The sequence below is a fragment of the Neofelis nebulosa genome, chromosome 16, assembly GCF_028018385.1.
Source record: "Neofelis nebulosa isolate mNeoNeb1 chromosome 16, mNeoNeb1.pri, whole genome shotgun sequence".
Lineage (NCBI taxonomy): Eukaryota > Metazoa > Chordata > Mammalia > Carnivora > Felidae > Neofelis > Neofelis nebulosa.
This window is the reverse complement of record NC_080797.1, coordinates 35,974,779-35,995,062: the sequence shown is the minus strand read 5'-3', so window position 1 is coordinate 35,995,062 and position 20,284 is coordinate 35,974,779. Positions and strand designations below refer to the sequence as shown.

The 20,284-nt window shown below is 42.5% G+C and overlaps 1 protein-coding gene and 1 long non-coding RNA gene across 5 annotated transcripts in view; one reads left to right on the top strand and one right to left on the bottom strand.

Annotated features, from left to right (window-relative positions):
* Nucleotides 1-20,284, top strand: part of LOC131498508 (uncharacterized) — a 147,821-nt gene that overhangs the window by 91,900 nt on the left and 35,637 nt on the right. The window lies entirely within an intron of this gene.
* Nucleotides 1,550-18,229, bottom strand: KRT23 (keratin 23). The gene is made up of 8 exons (XM_058705776.1): nucleotides 17,761-18,229; nucleotides 10,958-11,040; nucleotides 9,433-9,589; nucleotides 8,215-8,376; nucleotides 8,005-8,127; nucleotides 4,825-5,045; nucleotides 3,358-3,389; nucleotides 1,550-1,951 (listed from the first exon to the last, which is right to left on the bottom strand). The coding sequence occupies exons 1-8, from the start codon at nucleotides 18,154-18,156 to the stop codon at nucleotides 1,857-1,859; spliced, it is 1,269 nt and encodes a 422-aa protein (XP_058561759.1). The 5' UTR covers nucleotides 18,157-18,229; the 3' UTR covers nucleotides 1,550-1,856.

Here is a 20,284-nt window from a genome sequence, read left to right as displayed (position 1 = left end):
GATAAACATTTTTGTAATAATGTGATCATCCCAGGTTCCTCTTGTCTAATTTCAGATTGCTAGGGGTCGGTTTTCCATTATTTGGACATTAAGAATAAGAAACACCAATTATTGCTTAAAGGGAAGACCAGTTCAGTTTTAACAGATGCCTCGTTCAGGAAACATCAAAAGCAATCCTTTCCAAGAAAGTATTAAAACAGAGAAAAAAACATATGGGGCATTGCCAATGTGGTAGATGACAGTGGAACTACTTCATACCACTTTTAGTTTAACAAGTGTTAACTTTGGTTAACAGTCGAGAGAGCTAGATTTAGACCAGCAACAATCCAGTGAGTGTTTGAGTAAAATGCCTTTATTGTTCTGGGTCTCAGTTTATTTGTCTGTTAAAGGGGAGAGTTTGACTAGCCTGTGCTTGTGATCCCTTAAATTGTGAATATCCTGGAATTGTTAATTCCATGGACAGCATTCCGGTAACACCTTAGCAGATATATGGATTTCTGCCTTCCTTTTCTCCAGCACTGCTCCTCTGTACCAGTCTTGGAACAATGGCTCACACTGCTACAATTTGAGAAAAAAAAGCATCTTTTTGAGAGGACAGAGGGGCATAGTCTTTGTGCATCAGCCCATACTCCACCTCAACATAATAGTCTGGACCCTAACATTTGTATTTCAGATCTTAGACAAGTCATTGCCCCTTTTAGGGTCTTAGTGGCTGTTTGTAATGAGGATTTTTTTTTTCTGAATTCCCTTTTCTTTTTTTTAAATATATTTTTTAGGGGCGCCTGGGTGGCTCAGTTGGTTAAGCGTCCGACTTCAGCTCAGGTCATGATCTCGTGGTCCGTGAGTTTGAGCCCCGTGTCGGGCTCTGTGCTGACAGCTCAGAGCCTGGAGCCTGTTTCGGATTCTGTGTCTCCCTCTCTCTCTGACCCTCCCTGTTCATGCGGTGCCTCTCTCTGTCTCAAAAATAAATAAACATTAAAAAAAAATTAAATATATTTTTTAAAGTTTTTATTTATTTATTTTTGAGAGAGAGAGAAACAGTGGGGGAGGAGCAGAGAGAGAAGGGGACAGAGGATCTGAAGCGGGCTCTGTGTGGACAGCAGAGAGCTCTACCAGGGGTTGAACGCATGAACCGATGAGATCGTGACCTGGGCGGAAGGCAGATGCTTAATGGACTGAGCCACCCAGGTGCCCCTGACTTCCCTTTTCTAGCTTTAACTTTCTTTTAGGCCCTTAAGGTTATGTAGGTATGCCTGTATGTGAGACAGAATACTGTTTGGTCATCTTACATTCTCAGCGAGGCTTTCTTAGGCCTCCCTTTCTCTGTTTTCCCCCTTCTGCTGGCAGAGGTGTGGAGAGCCTCATGAGCCACATCTTTCCCTTGGTTGCATATCTGCAAGGAAACAATTCTGCCCAGTGTTTGGCTGCTGCAGACATGTTCAAAGCATTAAGCTCCCTTTCTTTCATGGACAATGCCCAGAGAATCCCTTGTTAGGATGAGACATTGATATAACAATGACATAAATATGATGTGACATAAACAAAGACATGATGCACCAGGTGTAAAGTTTTATTGGCTACAAAACAGATGCACAGTGATGGCAATCTGAAGACTGTAGTAGTAAAGTAGAGCTTTATGCTCATGAACTCATACTGTGATTCAGAAAGTGCAGCAGTATATTAAGTGCAGCAGTATATTGTTATGGAATGTCTGGTGACATTGTTCCAGAGGGGGGAAAAAGTTTCTGAGATTGAAAACTCCAAGGATACCTCTTAGGACTCACCCATCATGTCTGGGCAAAGATTTCTATTGGGGAAAAGTAGCCCTTACAATAGGCAGAAACGTTTTTTTGGCTTTATGCATACTTTTGGATCTCATTCACTTGAGAAAGAATTATTCTTCCGTTGATGCTCTCCTGTGTGATGGCCTTGATCTTTGGAGCTGCAGATGCTGAAGGGAAAAGGCAATGAAGAGGTCACTATCATGCTCCTGCCACCATCTGAAATACTTATTTTTATTTCCCTGCTCTTAGTACCTGAAACTTCTCCATCCCTTCCAACATAATCCCTGAGCAATATGGCAGGTTCTGCTAGGGGGAAGAGATCTCACCAAGGAAGGTTTTTCATCTCACCCTCCAGGAAACAAGGGTGTGTGAATAGTGTCATCTTCTAGGGGCCAAGACCTTCATCCTAGGCATGACTGATACAGAATCTAGTCCCTGACTACACATCCTGGAGGAGGTCTTTCTGCTTTTGTTCCACTTGTACCACAGATTCTATGAGCTAAAAGCGCATTAAATGCCATTCTGAGCACCTCATTTAAAGATCTAGAAAGCATGAGGGATGGATGAGAAGCCAGGGCTGTTTATCATGCCCACTGTTTTCAAAGTTATGATTTATTTGAATATGTGCTTTGTTGACACGGCAGGAAACTGATTCTAGACCAAAGGGAAGACTTGAAATTAATAGAGACGTGGGGAGACCTTTGTTAAAAATCAAACCTCTCCAACAGTAGATTGTGCCACTCCATCAAGTAATGAGTTCCCTGTCCCTGGACATGGTAAGGAGAGGCTGAAGGACCATCTGTCAATGTCTTGCAAAGAGGTAGCAGTTACACAAGCTGCCCATGATGGTGCCCAGAACCCTGACTCTCTGAATCTCTAATACCTTAGAACACTTTTACCACAAACTGGTCAGAAAAGTGCTGCTCGTCCCAGATGGGGGCTTCTTAGAACTTTTCTGTGAGATGTTACAGGCAATCTGAGAAAATAGGGTTCCCAGGTCAAAGATATTTGGCAACACCGAGTTAAGCCAAGTAAAACTTTTGTTGTTTCTTTCTCTTTCCTGTTTTCTTCCCCACAGCAGTATCTGTTCCATGTTTAACTTACTGAAATGCATGGCTGTTCATTAAGAGGATAGTGGTATACGGTATTCCCAACCATTTCTGTCCATGGAACACATCTTTCATAATATGCAACAAGTTTCACGGAACACTAGTGTTCAACAGAATGTAGTTTGGGAAATTATGTGAAATCATTTTCTCTTAATTTCCTAGGAGTTTAGTAAACAGACTCCATAACTTAACAGAGATGTAATAATGTGAATGATCATTGCTATCTACTTTATTGCTGGCAGAGACCTTGCGTATATATTATTGAAGACAATACTGACAGATCCCTGTTTTCCTGTTATCTACTTCAAGTTCATTCAAAAATTCCTGGACATTTGGGAGTAAAATAAAAATTGAACACAAGATATTTGGGAGTACAGTAAAGATTATGATTACTAGGGAATTAATAAACGTGCTGATTAATTTTTAAAAAGAAAATTCAAATGATGAAAAGACTTTTTTTTTACCTTTCACACTTGACTTTGATTCTTCCATCATCCTATAAAAATGATAAGAGTTACGGCTCATTTTAGCGTTAGCAACAATCATAAAAAACTCCTCAAGGTGAACTAACTTCCTTTGCCTGCCTATAAATTCATAGCTCTTTAATGAGGATAATTGTCCAAGCTCTGTAGTCTCAAGGTCATGAGTTCATGGGCAAACCTTCCTGGATCCAGAAGAAAGTGAGTATGGCCTCACATGGACCCTAGGGTCAAGACAAGTCTATCAAACCACCTCCATCGTTTCAGTTGGCTGCAGGATTTGCCTCAACTGAGATCCTTTCCAGGGTCTGGGTTTGAAGCTTAGAACTGTTTTTCAGACTGTTCAAGATTTGGTCTATGTATTTTTATTTATTTTATTTTTTGGAGTTTACTTAAGCAATCTCTGTACCCAGAGTGGGGCTCGAACTTATGACCCCGAGATCAAGAGCCACATGCTTTACCGACAGAGCCAGCTGGGCCCCCCTATTTATGTATTTAAAAATTTTTCTGGGACTCCTGGGTGGCTCAGTTAGTTAAGTGTCCAACTCTTGATTTCGGCTCAGGTCATGATCTCACAGTTCATGAGTTCAAGCCCTGTGTTGGACTCTGTGCTGACATTGTAGAATCTGCTTGGGATTCTCTCTCTCCCTCTCTCTCTCTGTCCCTCCCCTATTCGTGCCCTCTCTCTCTCTCTCTTTCAAAATTAATAAATAAACATTAAAAAAATTTCTCATCCTTTCTCTTGGGTCATAGAATATATGTGCCCTTTTTTTTCTGAACAATTATTGTCATTTCCTAAATTGGTTGGAAATACTGGATTGAAGAATCTAGACTTCTCAATCTCTTATGAATCTTTTCCTGCTGTCAGGTTAAAATATTCCACCAACCTTCCTTTTTTTTTTTTTTTTTTTCCAGAACCAAAATTGTATACATTTCCAGTGGGAAACACTATAGTCAAGCCTTCCTAGTTGTTTCTTTTTTTTCTTTCTAAGTTTATTTATTTTGAGAGAGAGTAAGAGCGAGAGAGACAGAGAGAGGGAGGGACAGAGAGAGAGGAAGAGAGAATCCCAAGCGGACTCTGCAGTCAGCACAGAGCCCCATGAGGGGCTCGATCTCATGAACCATGAGATCATGATCTGAGCCAAAATCATGAGTCAGATGCTTAGCTTACTGAGCCACCCAGTTTGCCCCCTTAGTTTCTTTCTAGAGATCTTAATATATTAATTTTAACGATGGACCTTAAATCTTAGTGTCTTGGGAGTAATAGCTGATTGATTGACATATGCTACTTAAATACAACCTGATGTTAAATATCCAGAAGAAATTCATCACAAACCTTTCTTTCTCTGGAGTGATGCTCACTAACAGGCATAACAGGTATGAGGTATATGAATGCATACACAGAAACTCAGTGCCCTTTTCGTCCTCCTCCCCAGCCGGCCTTTGCCTTACCCCTCGCTCTCTCCCTCCAGGAGCTGGTGGTAGGTGGCGATTTCCTTCTCCAGGTGGGTCTTGATGCCCAGGAGGACCTTGTATTCATTGTTCTGCCGCTCCAGGTCATGGCGTAGCTGTGTCAGTTCATCCTCATAGTGGGAGATGACGTATTGCATGTCCCGGAGCTGGCAGGAGTACTGGGACTGGGTCTCTGACAGCATGTTCTCTAAAGCAGATTTCTGAAAGAGGAAACGAGGTTCCTTGTACTAACTGACCGATGGCTTGATAGATTGAACAATGTGTGCTGGTTGAGTAGTTACAACACACCGACCACTCTGCTAGGTGTCTTGGTGGCTGCCGGGGGTGCAAAGGTGGGCAGCTGGCTGACTCCAGGGTTGGGGCTTGGGCAGTGAGGAGTGGACTAGAGTCAGGACTTCTGAAGCCCATTTTATGGGCATTTCTTTGTGTCAGGGAGCTCTTGGCAACTTTGCCGCATTCCTGTAGCGTTTACTGTATGTGCTGCTCTTTCGCGATTGAGCATATGCCCATTTTATCTCTGGCCTAATCTAAACCTCCTGGGGAAATAGCAACTGGGACCCCTGTCTCTTTGTGTCTTCAGAGAAGGGTTTCAAGTAGGGGTGCCAGATAAAATAGGGGGCACCTCGTTATATTTGAATTTCAGACGAGCGACGAGTAATTTTTTAGTACATGTATATCCTAAAAATTGCCTCAATATTGCATGGGATATACTTACACTAAAAAACAAACAAACAAACAAAACTGTGCTGCGTATCCAAAATTCAAATTTTTCGTTTTTTATTTTTGGGAGAGTGCAAGTCAGGGAGGGGCAGAGAGAGGGGGACAGAGGATCCGAAGAGGGCTCTGTGCTGACAGGCTGACAGCAGTGAGCCGCATGTGGAGCTTGAACTCATGAACCGCGAGATCATGACCTGAGCTAAAGCTGGACACTCAACCAACCGACTGAGCCACCCAGGTGCCCCCTAAATTCAAATTTAATGGGATGTCCTGTATTTTAATTTTGGTCAGTCTGGCAACCATAGTCCCAAGCCATGCTTATTGATGATGACAATGGTAACAGGTTGTCATTTTTGAGGAAATTTTAAAAGCTGCACATTGAAGTTGCTGCTCTAGGATACAGAGAACTGACTTAAATCCCTGCTCTGTTTGGATTTACCACCCGCTTTTCTGGAGCGCAGAACTTTAATCTTCAGGAGAAATCCCTGACTCTGCTGGATGCTCTCACTTTATCACAGCTGCTAACTTTCAGGGGGCCCCTTCATGCCGCCTGCTTTGCTCCTCTCCCTCTCCTGTTCTCCCAAAGGGCTGCTGCCTTCCCTCTCCTGTCTCTCAGCCCAGGGCCTCACTTCCTATGTTGTTACGGAAATGAAAGCCGTCAGGAGAGGATTCCCACAGGCTCCCACCATTATTTCCACCCACGTGTATCTGCTTCCAGGTTCTCAGTGCCCCCCTGGTACCAGGTTCTCACTCCCCTCCTGGTACCTGGCATGAGCTGTCTGTTCTCCAGTCATTTCAGCCGTTGCCCGCTGTCTTGCATCACCTGTATTTTCCTCTCTACCGGCTTCTTCCCATCTGTCAAATAGAGTAATTTCTCCCATCTTAAAATTGTTCTCTTGACTCCTTATCTGCCTTCAGCTGTCATCCGATTTCTCTGCTCCCCTTCACCTATAGCAAAGCTCCTTGAAGAATTGTCCATATCTGCTGTTCTAAATTCCTCTTGACCTCCCTCTGAGGGTGAAGGCTGCGCAGTCTGACTCCACTGTTACCCCAGTGGCCTCCCCTTCCCTTCCCTCCTCTTTTCTCCTTTTTTCTTCCCTTTGTTCATTTACTACAGCCACATTGGCTTCCCTACTGATCCTCCAACCCAACCCACGCACCTGTACATCATGGCTTTCGCAGTTACCGTTCTCTCCCCCTGGAGCCCCCTCTCTATTGCCACATGATGCGCCTTCTTACCGCTTCACCTGTCGCCTTAACAGTGAAACCTTTCCTGAGCACCTTGTTTAAAATGGCAGTCCTGCACTCCAGAATGCCTGACCTCGCCCTGCCATGCTTTATTTATTGGCAGCACTTTTTGCCATCTCACATACTACATATTTTGATGATCTGTGCCTTTATTGACTGTCATCCCCACTAGAGTGTCAACCCCCTTATTGTAGAATCCTCAGCACTCAGAACAGTAGGAGATGGTAGAATGAATGAAAATGGATATAAATGTTTTGCTGACCTCACAGGGTTGTTGCGAAATACTGCATGTCTAAATGTTTTGAAAACTATAAAACACTGTAATTATTTCTTTGCTCATTATTATCACCTTGACAGTGTACATTTTAAATGTCTGTTTACCGTCACTTATTCCTAAAACATAACAGTAATTTACCATGTGCATCTGCAACAGAATAAACCAGTGATTTCTCCTCAAGACCAAGGGCAGAGTAGCCCTTGGAAATGATATTGGTGAATGATCAGAAGATTTGGATAGGCTACAAAGGTAATCAAATGATAGATTTTATTTAATGAATCTTGAGTGCTTGTGACGCTTCATACAAAGCATTTTACTAAAAACCGTGAAAATTCTAGAAATGATTTATATATAAGAATTTATAGTTCACTGGGTGATAAGACATATACATAATGAACAGAGTGGTGCTTCGGAGTGAGCCAGGCCTGGATTTGCCACCAATTCATTTTGGCACCAGGATTTCTTTTTACTGGGGTTTCAGGGGGCAGCCTGGTTGCCGAGCGGGGAGAGCGCTGGTAGAGATTATGAGGGCCTCCTAGACCCCCGCACCTGCCCCCAAATACCAGGTGGCTTCACCACTGGCCACTTACTATCTATGTGACCTTGGCCGATTTACTTAACTGTTTGGAGCTTTTGTTTTCTCATCTCTAAAATGAGAACACAAAGACCTGCCTGGAAAGGTTAAATGTGAGGTTTGATGACAGTTAACATAATGAACCCCCTGACGTACCATATGGCACATTGTGGACACTGCGGTAAATGATAGCTCTCATTATCATGCTCATCATGAGCAATTTGGATGGAAAATGGGAAGTGAGAGATGTCCCAAGGGAGTTGGGGAGATGAGCCCAGGAGAGAGGTCACGAGAGGTTCTGTCGAAGAGGCAGGACCTGACCCAGGATTTTCCTCAGACTCACCCTGTGGCACTGCGCCTGCAGGTCAATCTCCAGGGCCTGGAAAGTACGCTTCAGCTCATGGATGTCACTTTGGCTACTTGGCACAGCTGCTGGACTGGCCACTTCTTGCGCCATGGCTGCTGACTGCGAGACCAAGCAAAGGGCAGAGGCATTGGCATTGGGACCACATGGAAATGGAACCTTTGGGAAGTCTGAGCCCCTTTTCTTTACCTGCTCTTTATACCAAGTGTCCAACTCTTGATGCTTCTTCTTTATTATAAACTCATATTCCTGTCTCATATCCTCCAGGATCTTAATTAGATCCTCTCCTGGAGTTGCATCCACCTTCACATTGACCTTGAAGTCATTTGGCACATGACGTTCTATCATTTCCTGTTTAATAACAGAAAAAAAAAATGAATCAGCTGTGAGAATCAGAAGGCCAGAAGTGTGTTGATTGGCAGCAGTTAACAGATCTTTTAAAAATTCAGCTTATGTGGTTGTTATTCTTTTATTGGTTTGGTTTGGCTTCTCAGGTATTATTTGTTGATGACAAAACATATATTCTTTTTTCTATTATAACTCCATAAAATAAAAAATAACACTAGATAGGTAATCAAATGGCCTCTGTGATTACTGACTTAATCCCTGGTTGAAAATGTTTCGCAAAGAATTCTGCTTCTGTAGCACATAAAATACTCTTCAGCACACATTTGTGGGTGAAATGATGGCACAATTCAACAGTTGAACATTTCAGTTTGTAGACTACTGTTTTGGGGAAGCAGTTTAGCAACCCAAAGCCAAAAGGTATAAAGACTTTTAACGTCTTGGCCATGTATTATGATTCCATAGGGTTGACACCCATAGGATATCATGAAAACCAAGAAACCGTAGGAAACGTTTAATTAAGTCATTGTCTCACCAGCTCTTCATAATTGAGGCCCTTTGATGTTCATAAGCAATTTTGTTTGCCTAAAACGGGGATTGCTTTCCTCATATTGCATCAGAGTCTCAGGGGCTTTAGATGGAATGTAACCTCTTCAAAGTTAGTTACATGGTTCTGGAAATTAAGATTCTTCGTTTTTGTCACTAGTTTTATTTACCTTGGTCAGTGGCAGATTCTCTTCATTCTACTGTCCCCCAATTTGCTGTACGTTGGGTCAATGAAGGAAGTTCAACCTCATGCATTTATTCTTACGGTATCAAACTAACAAACAAGTCTGGGTAATCGTTGTATATTAGCAAAATTATTGGCTGATTTATCATCAATTGTGATTTTATTTTGGCTATTGGATCTGACACTGCATAGACAACCTTGAAGCTGGAAAAATTAGATGTTTCTATTCTAGGACTAGCATTCAGATGGTAGGTTTTTCTGTGGCTATTAAGTCATCTGAACGTGCAGATTAAGAGCTGTGCTGGTTACCAGGAGCTTCTAGGGAGTCCTACCTGCTCATGGCGCTTCTTCATGAGAATGAGCTCTTTCCTCATCCCCTCAACCTCCTGTTCCAGATCTGTTGTGACAATAGTCAGATCATCCAAGGTCTTTCGGAGACCTTCAACTTCAATTTCCAAATCTTTCTTGAAGGAGTGTTCATTTTCGTACCTTTGGTTGGAAGGAAGAGAAGAATACACCTGTCGTTGGAAGGCCGCGGCCTTGTAAGGATTCACCTTCATTTAGAGGTGAATCTCTTATCCCTCATATGTCTGTTTCATGCAGGTTTTTCTGTGATGGTGACTCAATGTTTGTTTGTTTATTTGTTTTTGAATTAGAGAAGATGAAATAATAAACAGCCATATACCCATCAATTAGATTTAGTAACTCTTAACAATTTGCTTCGTCTATACTCTATTTTGTATTTTAACCTAAACTATAGGCATTATGACATTTCACCTCTAAATACTTAGGAATACATTTAAAAATTTTTTCTAATGTTTATTTCTGAGAGAGAGAGAGAGCACGAGTGGGGGAGGAACAGAGAGAGAGGTAGACACAGAACCCGAAGCAGGCTCCAGGCTCTGAGCTGTCAGCACAGAGCCCAACATGGGGCTCGAACACATGAACCATGAGATCATGACCTAAGTCAAAGTCAGATGCTTAACTGACGGAGCCCACAGGTGTCCCAGGAATACATCTTTTTTTTTTTTTTTTTTTTAATTTTTTTTTTTCAACGTTTTTTATTTTATTTTTGGGACAGAGAGAGACAGAGCATGAACGGGGGAGGGTCAGAGAGAGGGAGACACAGAATCGGAAACAGGCTCCAGGCTCCGAGCCATCAGCCCAGAGCCCGACGCGGGGCTCGAACTCACGGACCGCGAGATCGTGACCTGGCTGAAGTCGGACGCTTAACCGACTGCGCCACCCAGGCGCCCCGGAATACATCTTTTTAAAACAAGAATTTTCATTAAGAATGAAGCTAAATGTTATCTAAGTGATGAGCAGACTCTTAACTATGGAGAACACGTTGATGGTCACCAGAGGGGATTGGGGTGGGGAATGGGGGAAATAGGTGATGGGGATTAAGGAACACACCTGTTGTGATGAGCACTGGGTGATGTATGGAAGTATTGAATCACTACATTGTACACCCAAAACTAATGTAAAGCTGTATGTTAACTATACTGGAATTAAAATAAGAAAAAAAAATGAAAACAAAAGTTTTCTAAATAAGCATAACATTATCACACCTGCAGAGCTAATAATAGCTCTTTAACATCATCTAATTCTTGGTTCATATTCAAATTTCCCCATGCCCAAAAGTGTATTTTATATCTAGTTTGTTTAAAATAGGGTCCATTCAAGTATTTGTTATTATGCCTTTTTAATTCTCTTTTAAAGATATTACACGTGGCTAATGGTGAGATAAGTTAATTCCTTTAGAAAACAAAAACAAGATGAACCCCCAAAACAAAACAAAACAAAACAAAAACAGCAAATGACAATTCCCCACAATACAGTGAAGAAGGAACTTACTTGAGGCCGAAGTCATCCACTGCCATCCTGGCATTGTCAATGAGAAGAGTGATCTGAGCGTTGGTCTGCTTGCCATCCATGATCTGGAAAACATGCATCAAGAGTCTTTTAAGTCAGGGGCTCCTGGGTGGCTCGGTTGGTTAAGCATCTGGCTCTTGATTTCGGCTCCGGTCATGATTTCACAGTTCATGAGTTCGAGTCCCACACAGAGCCTGCTTGGGATTCTCTCTCCCTCTCTCTCTGCCCCTCCCCTGCTCACTCTGTCTCTCTCTCTCTCTCTCAAAATAAATAAAAAAAAAAAAAGAGGCTTTTAAATCAGACACCTCCCATGGGAGAGGTGCGTTTCCACCCTGTACTTTCTGGGTATATGATTTGTTAGCATAGATGATTTCTTTTTCTGGCATTGGAACAACAAATAACTAAATCAATAAATACTGAACACTTATGAGGTACAAAACATCAGAATGATTTTAAAGTAAGAATACGGCCCGCAGCCCCTTCGCTGTCTTTTTTTACACTGAGTTTGAGAGGCTAAAATTGAGGCTGCTGTTGGAAAAATGACATTGGAAAGGGAAGAAGAGTCACTTCAAAGTGCCTTCTAACTTGCTAGTGCTGCAAACATACCTTTAGTGTTTTGTTTCAGCTCATCCACATCTGAAGATGTTAAAAGAGGTTTAAGTTCCAATCCTGCCTTATTGTGAATATTAGGTTGGCTCCCTTAAAGTGCATTAGTTATTCTAGATGAACATAATTCTTCCTCGTGGTAGCATTCATGTTTCAGATCACTGAGCGAAGTACCAAAATTATCACTGGTATATGTTTGTCAAACTAATTTTAAATGAATTTTGTAATAGTCATCACATGCCACAATTATTTTTTGTCCAAAGTGGTGATAGCCATGCCCATAACTTTTAGGTATGCGTATGTGTTTGTAAGTTCTTCTATGATGAGAATGCCCAATTGTATCTATTAAAATATTGACTGAAATAACTTTTTAGCAGCTTAATAAACTTCAGCTGTGTTAAGGCCTCTATTTAAGACTTTCACTAGATGTTCATATACTTTTTAACATTAAATAAAAACTGCTGTTGAAAGTTCCTACCCGAGCAGTTGTGTGTACGTGTATGATTTGTAAATTCTTCTAGGTAGTGGTGACTAGGGGAGTATTGCACATTTGATGTATGTCACCATCTTTAGGAAAATTGAGGAGACGATGTCTCAATGTCAAAAGTATAATACTACTTTTGTACCAAGTATTGTGCTGAACTAGGAACTGGCGGTTTTCTTTTAACTTCCTATTACTCACCATTGGCATGAACTCAGGCCAGTCACACTGTCCCTTGGGTTTCAGTTTCATTGTCTGTTAAATAAGGAGTTTGTACTAGAACCAGTTGACCTTAGAGGTCCTAGCTCTAAACTTCTGTGATGTAGTTGGAGACAGAAAATTCTGTGACATTCCCATCGTATTTAAACAGATAATTCCTTTATTTAGAAAAGATTTCCTTAGGATAAAGTCATACCTCAATACAAAGACACCTTTTAAAAATCTGATCCTATTCAAAGCTCCGCTGGTTGCTCGGAATTTGGCATCATGAATGCACAATAGCAAGATTCAGAGGTGGTGATAACACTCCTGAGTCTGGAACTCAAAAAGCAGGGTCTGGGGTCCCACCCTATCACCTGCTAGCTGAGTGAGCTTGCCAAGTATCGGTTTCTTCATCCATAAAATGGCAATAATAATCATAGTAGCCACTTTATCAAAGAGTTATGAGGATTAGATTGGAAGCGATTAAATAAAATGTCATGACGTACTTAGCATATTCTGGGCATACTGTAGACACTGAAAAATTAGTTGAAACTAAATTAATTTAGAAAAATTTAAAGTGTTTAATTTTTTTTTATGAAAGAGCTTTTGAGAAGACATCCAGATGGCCAATAGACACACGAAAAAATGCTCTACATCACTCATCATCAGGGAAACGCGAATCAAAACCACAATAAGATAATACCTCACACCAGTCGGAATTGGCTAGCATCAGAAAGACAAGATATAATAAGTGTTGGAGCGGATGTGGAGAAAAGGGAACCTTCGTGCACTGTGAGTGGGAATGTAAATTAGTACAGACACAGTGGAAAACAGTATGGAGGTTCCTCAAAAATTAGAAATAGAAATGCCGTATGACCCAGTAATTCCACTTCTGGATATTTACCTGAAAAAAATAAAACAAAAAAACCCACTAATTTGAAAAGATGTATGCACCTCTGTGTTCATTGCAGCATTATTTATAATAGCCGAGAACCAACGTAAGTGTCCATCAATAGATGAATGGATACAGAAAATGTGCTAGATATATACAATGGAATGCTACTAAACAATAAAAAGAATGATATCCTCTGTGATGACATGGGTGGACCTAGAGGATATATGCTAGGTGAAATAAGTCAGACAGAAAAATACCATAGAAATAAGGAAGAAGTCAAATACCGTATGATTTCACTTACATAGGGAATCTAAAAGACAATAAATAAATAAAGAATGCACTTGATCTTAGCCAAAAGGCCGAGAAGCGATAAGAAATAAAGAATAAAGAAAACAAACAGAAATGGACTCGTAAATGCAGGGAACAAACTCGTGGTTTCCAGAGGAGGGGCGGAGGGGAGTGGGTGAAGTAGGCAAATGGGATTAAGAGATACAAACTTCCAGTTGTAAAATAAATAAGTCATGGGGATGAAGAGTACAGCATAAGGAATATAGTTAAAGAGGAAAGAAAGAAAGAAAAAAGTTGGCACTTTCGTAACTAGAGCCAATGTCTGTGCTGGATAAAGGCCAGGTTCTGTATGTTTTGAGATGCATCCCCAAAGTTCTGTTGTTTGTGGCGGGAGATAGCCAGGCTCCTGCCCAACTTCTTTCTTCCAGTGGATTCCAAGTGGTACTCTGACTACTTCCTTTGCTCCAAAAAAGGATTCTGTAGATATTTCCTGGTCTCCCCTCTGTAAGTGCTGCTTAGGGACTCTCATACCAATCAATGCTTTTCCTTCCAGGCTCTTTACTCCTTGTGCTATGCTATCTAAGCTCATAGGAAATGAGAAGAGGCTCCATCCACAAGGGCCTGGGGACCCTGGTTACTGAGGTGACAGGATCATCAGAGACATCCAGAGAAACCAAACACTGTTCCCCCCCATGGAATCAGAAAATCCAAAATGCTGTCTGGGGGCTTATTTGGCTTTTCTGGGTTAAACTGATGCTTTATCTGTTGCAACCCCCACATCAAGAGTCTGATTCCCCCAGCCAGCATCCTTCTCAGAGTACATGAATGGTGACTTCTGAAGTGCACTTGATCTAGAGCTTGCTTGTTTATTTATTTGTTTGTTTGTTTAAATGTATTTATTTAAATTCAAGTTAGTTAACATACAGTGTAGTATTGGTTTCAGGAGTTGAACCCAGTGATTCATCGCTTACATATGAAACCCAGTGCTCATCTCAGCAAGTGCTCTCCTCAATGCCCATCCCCCATTGAGCCCACCCTCCACCCCTCACCCAACAGCCCTCCAGCAACCCTCAGTTTGTTCTCTGTATTTAAGAGTCTCTTATGGTTTGCCTCCCTCTCCGTTTTTATCTTATTTTTCCTTCCATAGAGCACATTTAAATATCAAAACCACTTCCCCAGTTCAGGCTTACTTGATGCAATTTTATGATACAGCCACTCTTTCTGAGACATCCTTCATGGTGATGAATGGATGATGAGGACAGATTGAGAAATAATATGTGAAGCGTAGGTTTTGCATTGTGTGTTGTAGTTAATCACCTGGATCCTCCCCCAAGGCTCTGAGTTCATTCTTTTAAGAGGATCTAGTCGGTGTATTAATACAGCATTGCTGCTCCAGGGTGTGTAATCTCGTCCCAGGAAGAGGAAAATGGAATTTTTGATTGTAAACCACAGTACCAAATAGAGTACTATTGAGAGCCTTTCTAAAATACACATATCCTTATGGCTATATCTGACTTGGTGTTTCAAGAGGGTTGGATTAATTTTTGAGTTCATTTTTAAAAGACTTTTTTAAAAAATTGTTTTTAGTGTTTATTTTTGAGAGAGAGAGAGACAGAGGACAAGTGGGGGAGGGGCAGAGAGGGAGAGAGGCACAGAACCTGAAGCAGGCTCCAGGCTCTGAGCTGTCAGCACAGAGCCCGACACAGGGATTGAACTCACGAGTGGTAAGATCATGACCTGAGCTGAAGTCAGATGCTTAACCGACTGAGCCACCCAGGCACCTCTGAAAGACTTTTTGAGTAACATTTAAGACCCCTGAGGTGGGGACGGGAAGAGTACCATATCTATTTCATCAAGGCCTGGGAAGGGGTCAGCCCCTGGTTGTTGTGGGTTGTTGTATCTTTGGGTCTCTCTTTTCTCGCCTGCAATCAGGGGAGATTGGGACAGATAGGACAACCTCAACGTCAAAGAGTTGTTTTCTTCAAACATGAAAAAAAAACAACTGAAGTAAGAAATCCAGAAAAGAGTGGAATTCAAACCTGAATTTAATTTGTAACCCAGAACCCAGGATCCTGGGCCACCCGGAGAGTGGGCAAGCCACCTGCTCCTTTTCTCAATCCTGTTCCAAAGAATTTGGGCAACCACGCAGTCTCAGTCTCCTCATCTATAAATTGGGGGTGAAAATGCCTGCTTCACAAAATGAGATAATGTTTATGAAATGTGTTGTATGATTAACAATGCCATTGTAATGCATTATCTTTATTAACAAGCAGTACCATTTTTGTATTACATAGGCAAGGTGAGCACCATGCTGTATGGAAACTGTGAGGCCATTAGAAACAGATCTGGGTTAGAATTCGACCTCTGCCTCTCGCTGGTGGCTTTTTGTGTCTGCTTCACTACTCTGAGCCTCAGTCTTTTTACAGCGTCATTGTAAGAATTGAATCAGGTACTATCGAATGTTTCCATCAGGGCAGAGAGCTCTCAGATAGTGCTGATACGTGTATTAAAATATCCAACACGGCGGCTGGCAAATAATAAGCACTCAATACGTGTTTTCCTCCCTCTTTCCTGTTCCCTCCTCCTCTCTACAATCAGTGAATTATTTGACTAGGTCTGACCTCACATTTCTTTTGGGAGTTATGTTCTCAACTGTCCATTTGCAAAAATCTTCTATATTCTCCATTCTAAAACCAAAGCAGCTTTTATTAGTTAAAAAAAATATATGATGAGGTTTGTTGAGTCACCTTGTTTTTTTTCTAAAGACAACCATGTACTATATAGTTAAGGTAATTACACAGTCAGTTATTAGGTTGATTATTCAATAATTAGGGTTCATTATGAGGACAGATTTATATTATCTTGATTGGTCTTTCTTACATTCAAGTAAGGATGACCAAAGGTTGAAAAATAACACTGAATAATATTGGAAACCTTGATGCCCTTTCTAGGATGTGCTAAATTATGATCTTTTGGGGAATTTTCTGGGACTGCTTTACATAAGAGGGAAGTTATATAGCTTTAAAAAATTATCTTATGGGATACCTGGGTGGCTCAATCGGTTAAATGTCTGACTGTTGGTTTCAGTTCAGGTCATGATCTCACGGTTTTGTGGCTTTGAGCCCTATGTCGGGCTCTGCGCTGGCAGTGCGGAGCCTGCTTGGGATTCTCCCTCTCTCCCCCTCTCTCTGCCCCTCCCACACTTGTGCTCTCTCTGTCTCTCTCTCAAAAAAAAAAAACCAAAAAACAAAAAACACTTAAAATCTTATGAGGTAACTGGATTCCCTCTACTTCTAACCAATGTTATGAGACATCCCAGAAGGTATAAGCCTAGCTTTTTATTTAAAAAAAAAAAATTTTTTTTAACATTTATTTATTTTTGAGAGAGAGAGAGACAGAGCATGAACGGGGGAGGGTCAGAGAGAGGGAGACACAGAATCTGAAACAGGCTCCAGGCTCTGAGCTGTCAGCACAGAGCCCGACGCGGGGCTCGAACTCACGGACCGCGAGATCATGACCTGAGCCGAAGTCAGATGCCCAACCGACTGAGCCACCCAGGTGCCCCAAGCCTAGCTTTTTAAATGTCTGATTGAATTTTTTTTTAAAGAAGTCTCCATTACCCATCCTACTGTAAGATTCCAAAAATTATGCTCATTTTATTCTTTTTTTTTTCCTTTCCAATAGACATATTTTTATTATGAATATAATAAAAATAAATTAATTGGGTAAATTAATTATTCTTATTTTTCAAGCAATATGCCCTTTTCAGAACTGTAAGCAATAAGGACTCAGAGCTTTTAGCAGCTCGCAAGAGGAAATATCCAGGGATGTCAGAATAATGTACCGGCTAGTGGAGTGACGGCTTTTAGGTGTGATCTCCAAAATAACGTAACTCAGCTTTTCTTTCTGTGGGTCATCACTCTGTCACCAGGACTTTTGTGGTGGAACAGAACTGTTGTAGTGAGAAAGTAAACGCTGTCCTGTGCCTTGTGCACTGAGCGTGAAGGATGAATACCAGCCCTTATCATTACTATAACATTGCTGGATCATAACTGATACTGGACAGTAGCTGGTTGCCTTTTGGCATTTTTTTTGGATTCTCTGCATAATTTGTGTATAGAAGATGAAATATACAGAACAGAGTTTCCCGGGTCCAAAAGGGATAGTAAGAAAATATCCTCAAATACCTTTGTTCACAATGACTTTAAGCTGTTTTGCCATATTCCTGGAAATTGTCTTTTGTACCTATTTCTCCTCCCACAGCTCTCTGGAAACGCAGCCCCTCTCGAGTTCCAGGGTCACCCAGGATCTTACCTGCTCCTGCAGGTGGCTGATGTTTTCCTCATACTGGGAGTAATTTTGCTTACTGCCAGGATCTCTCTGCTCATGCCACTTCAGGATGCGACTCTCGAGCTGCTCGTTGGCCTCCTCCAGGGCACATACCTTCTCCAGGTAGGAGGCCAGGCGGTCATTGAGGTTCTGCATCATCTCCTTCCCATTCCTGCCTGGGAGGGAATTGCCTCTTCTGGATCCCCAAGACCCTCCAGGAGGCAGGCAGCTTGGCGAGCTGAAGGAAAGGGAGACGCGGACGCCCCCGGCACCCCCGTGGACACTGGGAGCCCGAGGGAAGCTCCCCAGCTGGCCCCAGCTGCCTCCTGTGCCATGGAAGGAGCCTGAGAGGGTCTGGCTAAAGTTGTGGCTGGAGATCATGGTCCCATCTGTGTTTGGTGCAGGGCTGGGCTCTGCTCCGCTCCCTGGCGCTGCAGCACTGAGCCGCCCCAGACTGCTCCAGATGGTTTTATGCCCTTTGCTGTGGGAGTTCCCTTCTCTGACAACTGTACCAACAAGATCGTATCATTGTGCAACATGTGTTTCCTCTTGGTCAATCCCGAAATGCCCCTGGGCCTTCACACACATTGTTGTTGTTTAGAGCCACATCAATATACCAGTTTGCTTCTCCCTTCCAGTTGTAACCCAGAGGTGTGGCCCACAACATTAGGTGGGTACTAGTCTCAGGTGTTTTTCTAACCTTTCCGTGGAATTTTTCTATTGTCCACTTATCTGAAAACGGTCAGACTGAAGTCTACAAAAAGGTTATTTGGTGTAGTATAGATTTCCTTTTAAAAAGGAGACATTAATCACACTGACACACATGCCCTCTCCGCCAGCCCCAAGTAAACAAACCCCACCTCTAAAGCGAGGGTGGGAGAGACTCCCAAGGGAAGAGCCAGATCAGAATCTCAGGTCCTAGAATGAAAATACTCGTGCTGAGGAAATGGAGAATGTTCTGAATATCTGATGCCTTTGTGGCAGTCACTGTTTGATGGAAAGTAATTTCAAAGGATCATTCTTAAGAACAAACCGTCAATTATAATTAATGAATGAATGACCGAGCCTTCCGCTCCCAGGGTGCCTTTCATCCCCAGCACACCTCAAATCCAAACAACCGGGCCTACACCGGACTTCCTTGGCCCCTGGGAGAAATGCAGCCTTTGTTAACTGGCCAGCAGCCGTGTCCCAGCTGAGCCCTGAAAAGCCTGGGTTCCGTGTGTCCGTGACCTGCAGGGGGGATGGAGGAAAACAGGAAATATGCCAGGGGTTGTCTAATGTGCTTGATGAATCTTATGCTTCGTCTGCCAAGGTAAAGGTTAAGAATGAATAAAGAGATAGTCTGGGGGCGGGGAGCCATGTGCTAATTGCTAGCAATTTAAAAGGGACTTTGAAATAAAATGGCAACATTGGAAGGGACTTTAGTGTAGCTCCATCCAAACCACTGACTTGCAGATGAAGAAAACTGAGGCCGGGGTGTGGCAGAGGATAGATCGTGGGTTAGTGGCAAAGCCAGGGTGGGATTCTTTCCACCACATAGCAGTGTCATCCTTGAGTTGAATCTTGACAGAGTCCCATCATCATGGTGATAATGGGACTTCCCAGTTTACACAGCGGTTTGGTGGTGTTTATTTAACGCGAGCAACAGCTCTTGATGTAGCCACACAAGGGTTATTGTCCCCATTTTACAGATAAAGAATCAGGGGCTCATGGAGGTCAGTGATTGAGAGCTGATTTGCATGTGCAATGTATTGCACGTGCACATGAATTTGTGGGTGTCACTGCCTTGGTCTGTGCTTGGATACTCACTGCCTTACTGCCTGTAACAGCTCCCCTGACTTCCAGACGTAGTTCGAGGGTTATCTTTTTCCACAATTGTTTTCTGAATTTTCCTGCACAGGTTGGGTGCCCCACCCATGAAGAAACCACCTCTTCTGGTCTTAAGATCTTCCAGAGGGGCAGAGAGTTTAGGATCCCCGCCCCACTGTGGAAGCTGGGAGCCCCTGCTCGGGCCCAGCCACCTCCCTGACTCCACCCCGTTCTTCACTCATCAGGTAACTCTGCACTCCTCTGGGACTGCAGGCTTCTCGAAAGCTGGGATTATGTCTTCCATCTTTCAAGCACCGGAGTCTGGCTTCTAGGCATTTCATAAATGTGTGTTAGCTCAGTGATGAACTTTTTAGAGTTAGGATTTTAATTCTGGTCTTCTGATGTCATCACCTCCTGCCCCTTTTGGGAGTGTGAGTTGTAAAACCAGATAGTAGGAAGAAGCCTCTCCCAGGGGTGAGAGTCGTAAAGGCAACCTCATTCCTAAATACTAATAAAATTACCTAAAGTACACTAGCTCTGCTTGTCCACTCTGGCAACAAAACCTTGCAAAATTCCTCTGGAATTTCCAAGACTAAAGGAAAGTGGCACCTGGGTGGCTCAGGGGTTAAGCATCTGACTTCGGTTCAGGTCATGATCTCACGGTTCATGGATCTGAGCCCTGAGTCAGGCTCTGTGCTGA

Bases quoted from the DNA above. Each gene is read 5' to 3' on its own strand.
- KRT23 (XM_058705776.1), bottom strand. From the start codon at position 18,156: ATGATCTCCAGCCACAACTTTAGCCAGACCCTCTCAGGCTCCTTCCAT. The intron at 8,128-8,214 runs GTAAAGAAAAGG...TTGGTCTCGCAG, and splicing joins ACACTTGGTATAAAGAGCAG to TCAGCAGCCATGGCGCAAGA. The intron at 3,390-4,824 runs GTAAGGCAAAGG...TCATTTTTATAG, and splicing joins CTGGAGGGAGAGAGCGAGGG to GATGATGGAAGAATCAAAGT.